The sequence below is a fragment of the Mustela erminea genome, chromosome 18 (genome assembly GCF_009829155.1).
Source record: "Mustela erminea isolate mMusErm1 chromosome 18, mMusErm1.Pri, whole genome shotgun sequence".
Taxonomy (NCBI): domain Eukaryota; kingdom Metazoa; phylum Chordata; class Mammalia; order Carnivora; family Mustelidae; genus Mustela; species Mustela erminea.
Genome location: NC_045631.1, coordinates 41,345,544 through 41,359,885, shown reverse-complemented (window position 1 = coordinate 41,359,885; position 14,342 = coordinate 41,345,544). Strand labels below are relative to the sequence as shown.

Here is a 14,342-nt window from a genome sequence, read left to right as displayed (position 1 = left end):
GTCCATGTGGAGCAGTGAAGTGAGCTGGACTCTGGGCCCCGTAGGAGCTCTGGTCTGGGACCCTTTCCTCACCCAGACCCCAGGGAGGACCCTGAGGATCTGGACTCCCCCACAAGGTGAGGCTCTATTGGGAGTCCCAGGGAAGCCAGGAGGGAAGCCCAGGAGGGGCTGTACCCGCCAACCCAGGAGGCTTCCCAAACTGGGAAGAGGAGATTACCTCAGTAGTGCTGCTGAGGGGACTCAGTCCCCAACCGGGACTCCGTTTTCTCCCCATCATCTGCAGGTGGTGGCCATTGGAAGGGGGACAGCTTCATCAGGGCTGCTGGGTCCATATTTCCCTCCCCGGTTGTCTAGGTGCCCCCTGCCCACCCTGGACTCACACCCCTGCTCCTCAGGGCTACGGCTATGAGCGACTGGCTAGACTCCGTCATGATTGCCACGGAGCACACATGAAGGCAAGAGATGCCAACCCAGAGGGGGTAAAAATAAAGGGGAGAAGAACAATGTGTCTAGCACTTGACTCTTTACAAAACTCTTTTTCATTCTTTATTTCACCTTTATAACAGGCCCATGAGCTGGCACCATTGTGCCCATTTCACACATCTGAAGACTGAGGACCAGACTGGTGAAGTGGCCTATTGTGAGAGTGGGGATCCGTGTTCCAAGGCGCTTTCCAAGACCGTGGCTGGCCTTCTGTCAGAGTCAAGTGATCATCCCTGGGAATCTAGGGAAAGAAGTGAGGCTCCCTTCTAAGGCCAGTGCTCAGGGGACAAGGGCATCAACCTCGGAATGTTCCTGTGGCGTCCCAGTGCCTCAGAGCTGGCCAGGCCCTGGAGGCAAGCGCTGCCATACGGTAGATGCCACCCAAGGGTGGCTAGTTGCTGTGTTGCCTCTGGCTCCTGGCTGCTTCAGCCACCTTGCCCTGCACCAGCAGCAGAGGGAGCCTCCCTGTCCCTCAGGCTCCACCCCACGGATGCGGGGCCGTGAACTTGCGGCGCTCAGTGATGGGGCTGTAGGTCCTGCCTGGGCCCTGCAGGGGGCAGGCTCACCCCAGGAAGCAGATCAGCTCCTCTTGGGCCACCTGCTGGGACCCAGGCTGGAGGGACAGAGCCCCAGACCCTATCCTATCTGGGCTTGGTCTCGACACAAGGGCCTGGCCAGTCCCTAGCCTCGTGTTGGGCAGCTCTGGAGAACAGGGCATGGTGGAGGCTAGAACTGTAGCCCCAAGAAGCCTTGGGTGCCTCTTTTCTCTCTGTTTTGGGTGGCAACCTTTGAGGGTCCACAAAAGACCCAGAGTGTAAGACGAAGCATGCCTTGGGCTTTCTGGGAAGGGGAATCTCAGGTCCTTCCCTTGGGCTTTCTGGGAAGGGGAATCTCAGGTCCTTCCCTTGGGCTTTCTGGGAAGGGGAATCTCAGGTCCTTCCCAAGGGAAACTTGAGGGAAGAAAAGGAAGGGGTATCACAGGAAGGCTGTGGTGAAGGATGTGTGACTCTGCACAGTTCCATGTTTCCCATGTTAGCTGCTGGAGCGTCTTGTCTCTCTGCCTGGGTCAGCACATCTCAGGGCTGCCCGGGAACCTGCCTCCTAGTGGATGGTGTTCCTGGGGCTGTTAGTGGCTGGAGTGGAGCAGGGTATGTGGGTGGTGTCCCTTTGAGCCGTTCCTCTGGGAGGTTCTGCAGGAGCTGAGCACGCATCAGACTCCATCTTCTGCAGAGGCTGGGAGGGGTCAGGTTGGTGGGTGGGTGCTGAGACCCATACAGGTACCCACGGGGGGTGGGGAGAGGGGGCAGTTGGCAAAGAGCTGGTATTCACTCTTCTGGCCCATTTTTATGAACTGCTATAACGACTCTGCGGCTTCTTTCATCCAGGGATCTCAGACTAGTTTGAAAGTGGAATCTACAGTATAAAGCGTAGTTAATTACAACCTGGTGCCCACAACCTGGTTTGCAGACATGCTGTTGTGAGGAGGAGATTCTGAGACCAAGGGCACACCAGGTCCTGTAAATGTGGACGGGGGAATCCAATTAAAGAGGCTGTTTGGGAAATTGGCTTTGTAGTTCAGTTAAGTGGTACCTGAATCAAGGGGACGCGGGACACTGAGGTTCTGTTTCTTTCTCCCAGTGGGCTTGGCTGCGCGTCTCCCACAAACCACAGGTTCTCTAGACACACTGGGGAGAGCAGTGACAGCTCTGGAATTTTCCATAAAAGCTGGGTGGGGGGAGTTAGGGGCTGAATGGATCCGAGCAGGAGGCCCTGGGCTCTTCCAGATGGGAACTGTCAGCCGACACAGCTGTGCAGGAAAAGCTGGCTGTCGGTGAGGGACGTGGGCCCTGGGACACCACAGGCGGAGTCCAGCGAGAGAGAACCGGAGAGGTATGGCTGAAGATGGGGGTCAGGGTGGCTCTCTGGGCCTCCTCCAAGGCCACAGAAGTTTGGAGCTGGATCCTGAAGCCTTGGGCAATCGCCAACATTACACCGCAGGGAGACAGAAAGCACCTTTGTATTTTGGGGGGAAATGAGAGTTCTGGGGGAGTTCCAGGGCTGGTGAAGTGGGCGTTTCAAGGTCTAATCTGGGTGAGGTCCAGGCCCAGTGGGCGACTGATTCAGGACTGTGCAAGGAGCAGCAGGCTGGGAAGCCACATCCCCAGAATCCTTGTAGAGCTCTTGAGTCCCCGAAGGGGCCACTACTCAGGGTCGTGGTCTACTCTTCAGCTCTCCTGAGGTCCCTGAGCATGGGCTCTGAGCCCTTTAGAGGGGGAGTGAGGAGGTAGGGACAGATCACGCCAGCCACTTAGCATGTGTCCCGACTGTCCTGAGTCTGGTGAGGGCAGGCAGCAGCAAGGGGTAGGTGGAGGTCTGGGCCTCAGACTGGGAGAGTGAAAATGAGCAGAGACGGACTTGCCAAATCTTGCTTAAGAAGATCTGAGTCACCTTGCTCAAGGCAGCTGCTCCGAGGGTGGAATGCCACTGAGGTGGCCAGGACGAGAGAGAGGACAACCCAGTGGGGTACATCTGAGTCGAGCTCTCTGTTGCCCGTGAGGGCAAAGTTGGCAGCCCTGCCCAGTTAATTCACAATTGCAGATAGACAATAGAATAATTTGTAGTACAAGTATGTCCCAATATTGTATGCATTTTTATTTGCTGAATCTGGCAACACTATCCTTAGCAGGTCTGGGAATAGCTCTGAGTCTCCTATCATTAAGACTAAAGAAGCAAGACCTTTCTCTGATTCTTTGGACAAATCAAACTGGTGGTTCAGAATGTCTTAATTGAAGGTTTTTTTTTTTTTTTTCCCTCCCGTAATGCTTCCTTCAACTTTGTGTACCTGTTACTGCATGTCTACACTAGAACCCTACAGCTGGCAGCAGATCTGGCACGAGCTTTTGATGTGGTTATTAGAAACAGAATATATAGTAACTGTGCTTTTCAGGGAGGAGCCAGGAACCCCAGGCACTTTGTTGCTTGGAGAAATGGAGAAGCAAGTTGTGTGGGGGAAAGAAATGAAGATCAGTGTGGGTCTCCGCGTCTCTGGGTGGGAGGGGGCTGGGTAGGGTCTAAAGTGTTGAAGAATTGGGATCAGCATTTCTGCTTTTAAAAAAATTATTATTATTATTTTTTAAGATTTTAAAAAAGATTTTATTTATTTATTTGACAGACAGAGATCACAAGTAGGCAGAGAGGCAGGCAGAGAGGAGAGAGGAGGAAGCAGGCTCCCTGCTGAGCAGAGAGCCTGATGCGGGGCTTGATCCCAGGATTCTGGGACCATGACCTGAGCCAAAGGCAGAGGCTTTAACCCACTGAGCCACCCAGGTACCCCTTAAAAATTATTTTTATTAAAAAAATATTTTCTGAAGTTTTTGTTTCTTTAAGTAATCTCTATACCCAACGTGGGCTTTGAACTCACGACCCCAAGGTCAAGGGTCACATGCTTTTCTGACTGAGCCAAGCCAGGTGCTCCTGGGATCAGTATTTCTTAGATGCCTCTTAGAGTGGGAAATTCTGCAGAACCTGTGTGTATGGGTGTCAGAGATCAAATAGGTACCAGGAGAAAGCTGGGAAGCTCAAGCATAAGCCAGCAGTCCACTCTGAGAGAGAGAGAGAGAGAATCAGAGAGAGAGAGAGACATTGTGCTTCTACAATGATCTTACTCCTTTGGGTGCCCATTTGTAGGTGACCTGTTTGCCCCATGGTCCATTGTCTGCTTCCTCTGATGCCTTTGGTGATGGCAACTGGCACCTTTTAACCACAGCCCTGAGAAGCAGGAAAAGAGGAACGCTGATTTCTTCTTCAGGCACACTGACAGGTTGTGCCTGGTCCCTTCCACGTCGAAGGGACTGATCCACTGGGAGGGAGACTCAGGCTTGATTTCTTGGGTTGCTGCCCACGGAGAACCTTGGCTTTCAGACGGGAGCTCATTTGGGAATGGAAACTTCTTTTTACCAAAGGAGGACCCACAAATCCAGTGGTTGATTTTGAACTTGATGGCCTTCCAAGGTGGGCTTGGGAAAAGCTAGGGTGTTTCATGCTCCCGCAGCAGCATCTCCTTTTTGCCTCTTGACCCTGAAGCTGGGGCTACGGTGGGCAGAGAGCATCCTGTCAGCTCCATAGCCCTAAACCCAGCACTTTGTGCCAGCAGGAAGTGGAGGTGGCTTTGGAAGCTTCTAGGATAAGGGTCAGAGGGCTAGTCTAGGGGTTCCTGCTGCTCTGGACACAGTCCCAGCCACAGTCTTCCCTTGCACAGCTGGGCTCGGTCACTATCCCATGAAGCCAGGGTGAGTGGTTTGTGCCCTTGGATATAGCATGGATATAACACTCAGACTAGATGGGCTCTAAGAACAGTTGTTTGTTTTTTTTTTCAAGATTTAGAGTATTTTATTTTTTCCTTTTTTTTAAAAATTAAATTTATTTCTTTTCAGCATAACAGTATTCATTATTTTTTCACCACACCCAGTGCTCCATGCAATCCGTGCCCTCTATAATATCCACCACCTGGTTCTCCCAACCTCCCACCCCCCGCCACTTCAAACCCCTCAGATTGTTTTTCAGAGTCCATAGTGTCTCATGGTTTACCTCCCCTTCCAATTTCCCCCAACTCCCTTTTCCTCTCTAACTCCCCTTGTCCTCCATGCTATTTGTTATGCTCCACAAATAAGTGAAACCATATGATAACTGACTCTCTCTGCTTGACTTATTTCACTCAGCATAATCTCTTCCAGTCCCATCCATGTTGCTACAAAAGTTGGGTGTTCATCCTTTCTGATGGAGGCATAATACTCCATAGTGTATATGGACCACATTTAGACACAGGTTTTTTTTTTTTTTAATAATTTTTAAAAAAGATTTTATTTATTTATTTATTTTTAAAATTTTTTTAAAGATTTTATTTATTTATTTGACAGAGATCACAAGTAGGCAGAGAGGCAGGAAGAGATAGAGAAGAGGAAGCAGGTTCCCCGCTGAGGAGAGAGCCTGATGCAGGGCTCGATCCCAGGACCCTGGGATCATGACCTGAGCTGAAGGCAGAGGCTTTAACCCACTGAGCCACCCAGGCTCCCCCTAAGAACAGTTTTGATCTCTTAAGTCCATGACTCCAGTTCCTATTTGTCATGCATGTTTCTATTGACTTCTTCTTCTTTTTTTTTTTTTTAAAGATTTTATTTATTTATTTGACAGAGAGAGAGAGATCACAAGTAGGCAGAGAGGCAGGCAGAAAGAGAGGAGGAAGCAGGCTCCCTGCTGAGCAGAGAGCCCAATGTAGGGCTCGATCCTAGGACCCCGGATCATGACCTGAGATGAAGGCAGAGGCTTTAACCCACTGAGCCATCCAGGCGCCCCTCTATTGACTTCTCACAATCCCGTAAATGTGGTGCCTCTTGGGGAAACCCGAGGCTCAGAGTGGCTGAGTGGCTCAAGCCGAGGTCTGGCTGCATTCAGGCCCAGGGCCCCCCCGCTGTCCAGCCTGACACTATTGGAGCCCCTTCTTTTGCAAGTCTGTCCTGGCTCAGGTGGCCAGAGATGTCATTCCATCTTGGACATGCTGGGCTGCCCACACGTCATCCCGGTGACGCTGTCCCTCCGAATGGGGGCTCCTGGGAAACAGCCCCGGGAGGTGGCTCAGTGTGGCTTCTGCCTATGAGGGAAGGCCAGGGGGAAGCTTGTGCCATAGTCTTGAGCTGTGTAGGCTGGAGGCAAAGGGTGACCTGGGGTCCAAGGGAGGGTGCAGAAACAGAACAACAATAAGAGATGAAACTCTATGTCATGAGCTTGACGATCCATAACTTTATTCTTTTATTCTTTATTCTTTTATGCTGTAGGTCAGCGGCAGAGAAAAGGATGGTGGTTGTGAGGGATGGTGAGAGTCACCGACATATCTGGTGACGCTTGGGCCCCTGCACAGGAAAGGCCTATAATGTCTGAGACGGAAGGGCCTCAAGCTTATCTTGTCTAGGCCCTTCCTGTTCAGACTGGGACTCTGGGGTCCAGAGTGGACGGGGCTCACTCAAGGAGTTTGGGGCTGAGCTTGGTCTGGAGTCCAGGCCCTGACCCTTAGCCCAGTGTATTTTAGATTAACGTCAGAAAGAATGGCCTCAGAATAGGGACTCTCTTTTGAAATAAAACCTGATGAGTGGGACTCCTGGTTTACTTCACACCAAACAGGTGGATTTTCTCCAAGGTTGGGGAGCGGAATGGGCAGATCTCCGGGCCTGTGCTGGGAGATAAGCAGCTCTGTGAGGCCCGGCTTCTCGTCCCTGACACAGGTAGAACATCTGTTCCACGTGATGGTCCTGGCTCCCCTCCACACTCTCCTCTGAGAGGTGGTCTTGTGGCCTACAACATGGAGAAAAGGCAAGGGACCTAGGGGGGCCAAAAGCCCTTCTCTGGTCCTCTCTGCAGAAGGGGAATGTGCCTTTCCTCACAGCTTGTAAGACACCTGCCTGGACTCTGGCCCTCCGTGGTCCTCCTGGCACAGCAGCTGAGAGTGATGGGAAAAGCCAGAGCAGCAGCTGCCCTGAAGGAAACCTGGCGTCACCTTCAGATACAGATGGCACAGCAGAGGGGCTTAAAAACCCCAGAAAATGAAAACATCCCTTTTAGATGCCTGACAGCCAGACTCCCCAGAGAAGAGCCGCTTCGGGGCTCGGTGAGGGCTGCCCTGAGAGTGAGTGCCGTGTCGCCCATGAAATATATCGAAGCCTTAAGGACTTGCCCGCCTGGGCCCCGCAGGGACAGCCAGACTCGGCACCGGTTTTCCTAGGAGTAAAAGGCAGTGTTTGTAGGAGGTCTGGTCAGAGCCCCCGTTCCTGTCCTGATGGTCCAGTGGTTCTCAAACAAGGGTGGTTTTGCCTCCAGGGGATACCCGGCAATGTCTGGAGACTGTCTGGGTTGTCACAGCTGGGGGAGGACGTGGCTATTGGCATCAGGTGGGGGAATCACAACTAAGCGCCCACTGCGAAGAATTCAGCAGTCTACGATGTCAACAGGGCCGAGGCTGAGAAACCCTGAGGCCGTGCTGGGACAGCAGGGATGCTGGAGCTGCTGTAGGAGCCCGAGGTCCTCGCTCTCACTCCCAGGAGGGGCTGCTCTCAGGCCTCCCGTCAAGGTGCCCACTGTGCTGGGCGAGGCGTGTGCCCCACAGCCAACCCTCCTGAGTAATTCCAGAGAGAAGCTTATAAAGCGTTTTAAGAGGTTGCTAAATTACAGCTTCAGAAGCACATAAACGCTTCCATAAACGCCAACCTTGCAGACCAAGTCCGTGTGGGAGAAGAGCGAGCCGGTTGCCGGAGCCTTGGGAAGTCCCACTTGGTGAGGCGGAAGAAGGAACTTCCTTGGGGCGGTGACTTCTCGGGTGCCGCTCCCATCTCGCTGGTCGCCCTGGCAGCTCTTTGTTTGTCCTTATTATTCCTCTCCTGTCCAAAGAGTCTGTACGGACCCGTGACTTGGGGACTAGGGGGTCAGGGCAGACTGCCCCAGGATCGAGGTCTCTACTCTTCTAGGTTCAAAGAACTGTGGGTCACAAAGGAAAGTGCCTTCCAAAGCAACCCTTCAGAGGGCTCACACTTGTGGTCCTTGGCCGGCCACAGCCATAAACCATCACCAAGGACTGTCCCTTGTAAGCAGTATTTCTTTAGGGCACAGTGGCTTTCAAAAACGCTTTTACTTCTGTTCTGTTTGATGCTCACGTATCCATGTGAGGCAGGCAGTGTAGGCTGATGACCTCCGCCGTCCTGATGAGGACACTGAGGCATGCCAGAAAGGGACATATGCTCACATGACAGAGTCACCATTCAGACCTAGGTTTCTGGTCCCTAAATTCTGGGTGCCTACAGTTGCCCTTGGTTGTAGGAGAGAAGTGTTGGGACAAGAGTGTAGGATCTGGGATCAGAGAGCCCTGGTCTCAGTTCCAGGCTCCATCACTCATTGCCTGTTTCCCTTGAGCAAGCTTGTTCTTGGCCATTTGGCGTCTGTTTCCACGTCGGTGAAATGGAGACAGATCGGTCACCTCCCAGGACTGTGGTGAGGTATAGAGGAAGTGACCAGGGCCTGGTGCGTAGGAGCTCCATGAATTGTAGTTCCCTTTTAACCATCCCGGGGGTCCGGGCATCCGTGAGCACCTGTGAGTGCAGGGAAAGTGGGTGCGGGTGACAAGTGGGGTGACCAGGATGCTCAGGGGAAGGCACAGGACAGAGAGGAGGAACCAAATGTCATTTGTGAGGCCGCTCCCAATTTATGGGATCTGGTGCAAAGACTTTGAAGAGGCAATAAAATTCATATTCTCCCAGGAAATGACAACAGATGAGAGTCCTGACTTAGCAAACGAAATTAAAAAAAAAATTTTTTTTTATAAGGTAAGAAATTCTGGATGGGTGGCAAAATTCACATTCTAATGAGATTAGCTTTCTGGAAGAGGAAAAGGCTTTCCCAAGACTAACATGCCAACACCCCACAGAGAATGTGTATAAATACTCCAGAGAGGCCTTGAGAGCCTAGAACCCAAGCTCCTTGCTAAATTATAACCTGCCTCTGCTAGGATCATGGCCACCCAGGTCTGCTCCCCGGTCTTCTCCTCTGGGTCTGCCAAGGGCCTATGCAGCCCAGCAGGCGGCCTCTCTCGGGTGTCCTCCGTCCGCTCTGTGGGCTCCTGCAGGGTCCCCAGTCTTGCTGGAGCTGTGGGGTCTGCCTCCTCCATCAGGATGGGCCTGTCCAGCCTTGGGAGCTGCTTTCCTGGCTCCTACCTGTTTGCTGGGTGCCACCCCTCTGGTTTTGTTGGGAGCGGGGGCTGGTTCTGCGAGGGCTCCTTCAACGGCAGCGAGAAGGAGACCATGCAGTTTCTGAACGACCGCCTGGCCAGCTACCTGGAGAAGGTGCGCCAGCTAGAGCGGGAGAACGCAGAGCTGGAGAAACGCATCCGGGAGTGGTACGAGTCTCAGATTCCATACATCTGCCCAGACTACCAGTCCTACTTCAAGACCATTGAGGAGCTCCAGCAAAAGGTAACGGGGACCTGGCCCCTCTCCAGCATCCCCAGCCCTGGGGGTCCCTGTCTCATCCCAAGAGACTACCCAGAGATGGTAGCTCTTGGGGAATTCTCTGTCCAGGGCAAGCTCTTCTGTCTGGGGTCCTGGTTTCCTGGGAGACCCACACGTCTGTGCGAGTCCTCTGCTTGCTTATAACTATGCCAGCCATCCTCTCCCCCCTTCACCATCTCAGCCTTAGGAAGGGCAATAGCGACTACAGGATGTAGGCGCCGTGCCTGATGCTTGGTATCCATTGGATTATTTATTCCTCATCTTGGAGAGATAGCTATTACTGGACCCATTTAACAGATACAGAAGTTAAATATCAGGGCGGTTCAGTAACTTGCCCAAGATTGCACAGCCTCTGAGTGTTAGATGCAGAATCAGAATCCAGGCTGGCCTGGTTCTTTCCACCTCGCCCTGAGGCATCCTGCCGTGCCACTCTGGGGCCTACTTCTGGGGGTGGCCCTCCTGGACTGGTGATCCCTCCATACATGGGCTCAGGGCTGGGGCTACTGAGGGTACTGGTGGGACTTAGAAGCATGGCCTTTGTGAGCTGGGCGATCCCCGCCCGCCCACCCTACCCTGCGGGGCCTTTCCTAGCTCACGGGATGCCCCTTGTTCCTCAGATCCTGCTGACCAAGGCTGAGAACGCCAGGCTGGTCCTGCAGATTGACAACGCCAAGCTGGCTGCTGATGACTTTCGCACCAAGTGAGTGGGCCCCAGTGGGGAAGGTCTGCTGTGCTTTCCCTCGCCTCTCTCCTCGGCCTTGGGAGCTGGTGAGCCGGGAGGAAGGCTAGAGGGAACCGTAAGTGGGAATACAGCACAGGCCCTGGATCCCTTCTGGGTCTGAGGAAAGGCTCACTGTGCTGCTGACCCCAAGTCAGCCCTCTCAGCTGATGGAGGGCAGCCTGTGCCCGGCTCCCTCCCTGCAGACTCAGCAGGGCTCTGCGTGTGCAGGTATGAGACAGAGCTGTCCATGCGGCAGTTGGTGGAGTCGGACATGAACGGGCTGCGCCGGATCCTGGACGAGCTGACCCTGTGCAAGGCCGACCTGGAGGCCCAGGTGGAGTCCCTGAAGGAGGAGCTCCTGTGCCTCAAGAAGAACCACGAGGAGGTGAGGCTGGTGCTGTGCAACCTTCCAGCGTTTCCCAACCTGGGTGACCCTTGCGCACAACGACGGTGACCATGGCCCCCACAGGAACTCCAGCTGCCATCTGTTGAGAGCGTACTGTATGCCAGGAGCTATATGAAACTTTTTGCATTTAAAAAAAAAGATTTTATTTATTTATTTGATAGAGAGAAAGAGAGCACAAGCAGAGGAGGGTGGCAGCAGAGGGAGAAGCAGGACCCGGCTGAGCAGGGATCCCGATGCAGGGCTCCATCCCAGGACCCTGGGATCATGACCTGAGCTGAAGGCAGAGGCTTAACCACCTGAGCCACCCAGGCACCCCTAAATACTTTGCATTTTGTTCTCACTTCATTTCATCCTCACAATCGTCCCATTTTACAGATGAGAAAAACGAGGCACAGAGCAGTTAAGTCACTTGCTTAAGGTCACACAGATCCCATATTCCTGCCCATGACACTAAATCTTCCTCTGGACGTTAGTGCCTGATAACATTTCTTCTATTTGCCTGACATTTGCATCATCTTTGACTCTCCTGTATCCCCAGAGGAGGTAGGTGTATGTCCATGGAGGGACCTAGGCTCAGAGAAGTTAAGATCCAAGTCTGAGGTCACACAGCCGGCCGCTGAGGGAGGAGGATTTGAACCCAGCCTCCTGTACCCTCAATCCAGCATCCTTTCCACAATCTTGGTGCCACCGTGCCTCCCCTCCACAGGAAGTCAACGTGCTCCGTTGCCAACTTGGGGACCGACTCAACGTGGAGGTAGATGCCGCCCCTCCAGTGGATCTCAACAAGATTCTGGATGATATGAGATGCCAGTATGAGGCCCTGGTGGAGAACAACCGTAGAGATGTGGAGGCCTGGTTCAACACCCAGGTGGGGCTGGGGCCGCCCGGGACCATAGGCTCCTGGGGCAGTGGTTCTCCTTGAAAGGAGCTTCCCTTGGTCTGACCACACTCTGGGGCCTCTTGCGTTTCAGACCGAGGAGCTGAACAAGCAGGTGGTGTCCAGCTCGGAGCAGCTGCAGTGCTGTCAGACGGAGATCATTGAGCTGAGACGTTCGGTCAATGCCCTGGAGATTGAGCTACAGGCCCAGCACAGCCTGGTGAGTGGCCTCTGCCTGAGGGACCAGCTGCAGCCCCTGGCAAGCCCTGACCCACCAGCCTTGGCACAGGACTTATCCTGGGGTGTGATCATGCAGGATATGGAGATACCCGGGCAGGATTTGGAGATACCCGGGGCTTCGGGGATCTGGGTGGGACTACTTCCCGTGAGCAGCCCTTCCTCTCTCCCCTTACAGAGGAATTCCCTGGAATCCACACTGACGGAGACTGAGGCCCGCTACGGCTCCCAGCTGGCCCAGATGCAGTGCCTGATCAGCAACGTGGAGGCCCAGTTGGCTGAGATCAGGTGTGACCTGGAGCGGCAGAACCAGGAGTACCAGGTGCTGCTGGACGTCAAGGCCCGGCTGGAGTCAGAGATCGCCACCTACCGCCGCCTGCTGGAGGGCGAGGACTGCAAGTGAGTGGCTGTGGGTCCCGGAGAGCCAGGTGTCGGGACAGGGCTCCCTGGACCACCCCTCGGGGCCTCGGAGAGGGTGTCAGTCTCTGCAGAGGTTAGTGCGCAGAGGATGGGCATCTATTCAAAGCCTTTCTCTAGAGATCCCTTGTCGTCCCAGCTTGGTCATCACCGTGGGGACAAGCTGCCCCCTCCTGCTGCCACAGCTCATCCCCAACCGTCGTGGTTGGCTGGGGGCTCCTTGTCTTCATCCCTGCAGCGCTTGGGGTTTTTAGAGGCCCTGAAGCCATTCGTCGTTGTCACCCACCTATAGTCACTCTATCCCCTAAATCTATTTAACGGGGATCTCAGTCCCATGCCCCATGCCCAATGCCCTCTGATTGATTTCATTTCCTCAGGCTGCCTGCGCACCCTTGTGCTACGGAATGCAAACCTTCCATGAGGGGACCTTACGTCTCGACCGGGCCCTGTGCTCCAGCTGTGCCCTGCGGCCCGGCTCCCCAGGTCAGCACCCAGATCCGCACCATCACCGAGGAGATCAGAGATGGGAAAGTCATCTCCTCCAGGGAGCACCTGCAGCCCTGCCCGCTGTAGCCAGCCCCGGGAAGGACATGCCTACGGCTCTCAGCTTTAAATGACCCCCCCGTTCCCTAGAGAGGCTCCCCGCTCAGCAGATTTTTTTCTACCAAAATGCTTCTTATATTGTGTTTCTGGACTTCACTGCTTTTATGCTATGCAAAACTAGTTTCCTCTGGAAATATACCCAATAAACTGTGTTCTCTTGGCATTGCAAACTTGACTCTGTCTGTTCTTGTGAGGTTAGCTAGTGCGGATGTTTGATCAAGGGTCTCAGGTCTGTCTTCCTGCGTCTGAGTGGTAGGAAGTGACAGGACGATTAAAATATTTAAAAATGGGGATACCTCAGACCCTGGCCTGTGCGAACAGACGGGCGTAGCCATTACCCACAGGCTCGGCCCTGCCCATGGGTACCCACCTGGGGCGGCCCCACAAGGGACAGTCTTCCTCAGTTCCTCAAGCCAGCCTTCCTCAGTTGCCCTGTCTGGATCTGGGGGCCCCCTCTCCTCCCCTTCAGCTTCTCCTCCTTTGTCTAGCTTCCACCACCCTGCTGGCTCATCCCCAGGCCTGACCCTGGTGACAGTTCAGGAGAGCAGTTTCCAGGACCGAGTGGGGAGAGGCAGACCGCAGCCAGCCCTGGACTGACCACCTCAGGGAGGGGAGCTCGGGGACAAAGGCAGGAGGGCCAGCTGACTCCCAGTGCTGTATACAGGGCTGAAATGAAGGGTGGCAGGGACAAGGGGGTGTGGGGGGTCAGACAAGGAGGAGGGGGAAGGAAGCTCACTGTGGGGCAGAGGGCAGAGCGCCCCGAATTCTCCTGGCTGAGCTGTGCCCTTCTTGGAGCTCAGCCTAACTGTGCCGGCCCCGGACACCCCTCTGAGCAGAGAAGCATGACCTGTGAGACGTCTGAGAGCCCCATGGCTTATTCTTTGTCCCTCTGATTTATTCTTTGTGGAGAACACAGGGCCGGAGAAGACAGCAGCTTGCTCCGGGCCACACAGCAGTGAGTGACAAGGAAGAGGCATGGTCCGGCCATTCCTCTTGGGATGCTGGCGCTCTTCCCCCTAGTATTGTCTCACCCCTCCCCAATGACCCGAGTCATTATTACCTGCTGGACGAAGTCAGCGGGGCAGCCCTGCCCTGTCCCACTCCTCCCTGTGCTCCATACCCCTGAGGTCCGCCTTTCTCCGTTCTGGCCTGAGGCTCTGGACAGGAGAGGTGGGCTGCTGGGGGTGCGGAGAGTGTGTCCCACCCTTGCGTGCTGGTGCACGGAGACAACCAGGGATGGGCAGGGACGGACGTCTGTTCTGACTTCCGCTCGAGCTGTCTCCCTCCTGCTGCTGCAGGCAGACAGACCACACAGGGCTGTGTCCGGACCAGCAGTCACAGCCAACTCCTACCCCTGCACCGTGCATTGTCTGAATGGGCTCACTCCACAGGGTATGGGATGCCTCATCTCGGGCGCTCACACCACCGTGTGGGATTGTGGGTGCTTTCTCTATGTAGCTTTATCCAGCTTTTCATGAAATTTTCAGAGCATCTGCACTGGGTAAGGAAGCCGTCCTAGTCTCAACCTCGTAACCTACTCTTAACTGAGTTCTA

At 54.3% G+C, this 14,342-nt stretch overlaps 1 protein-coding gene across 1 annotated transcript; it reads left to right on the top strand.

Annotated features, from left to right (window-relative positions):
* The first annotated feature begins 9,009 nt into the window (after nucleotides 1-9,009).
* On the top strand, nucleotides 9,010-12,872 carry KRT36 (keratin 36). Its single transcript, XM_032321079.1, has 7 exons — nucleotides 9,010-9,491; nucleotides 10,145-10,227; nucleotides 10,477-10,633; nucleotides 11,361-11,522; nucleotides 11,626-11,751; nucleotides 11,947-12,167; nucleotides 12,563-12,872. Exons 1-7 carry the CDS (start codon nucleotides 9,033-9,035, stop codon nucleotides 12,756-12,758), a joined length of 1,404 nt encoding a protein of 467 aa, XP_032176970.1. The 5' UTR covers nucleotides 9,010-9,032; the 3' UTR covers nucleotides 12,759-12,872.
* Nucleotides 12,873-14,342: the final 1,470 nt, after the last annotated feature.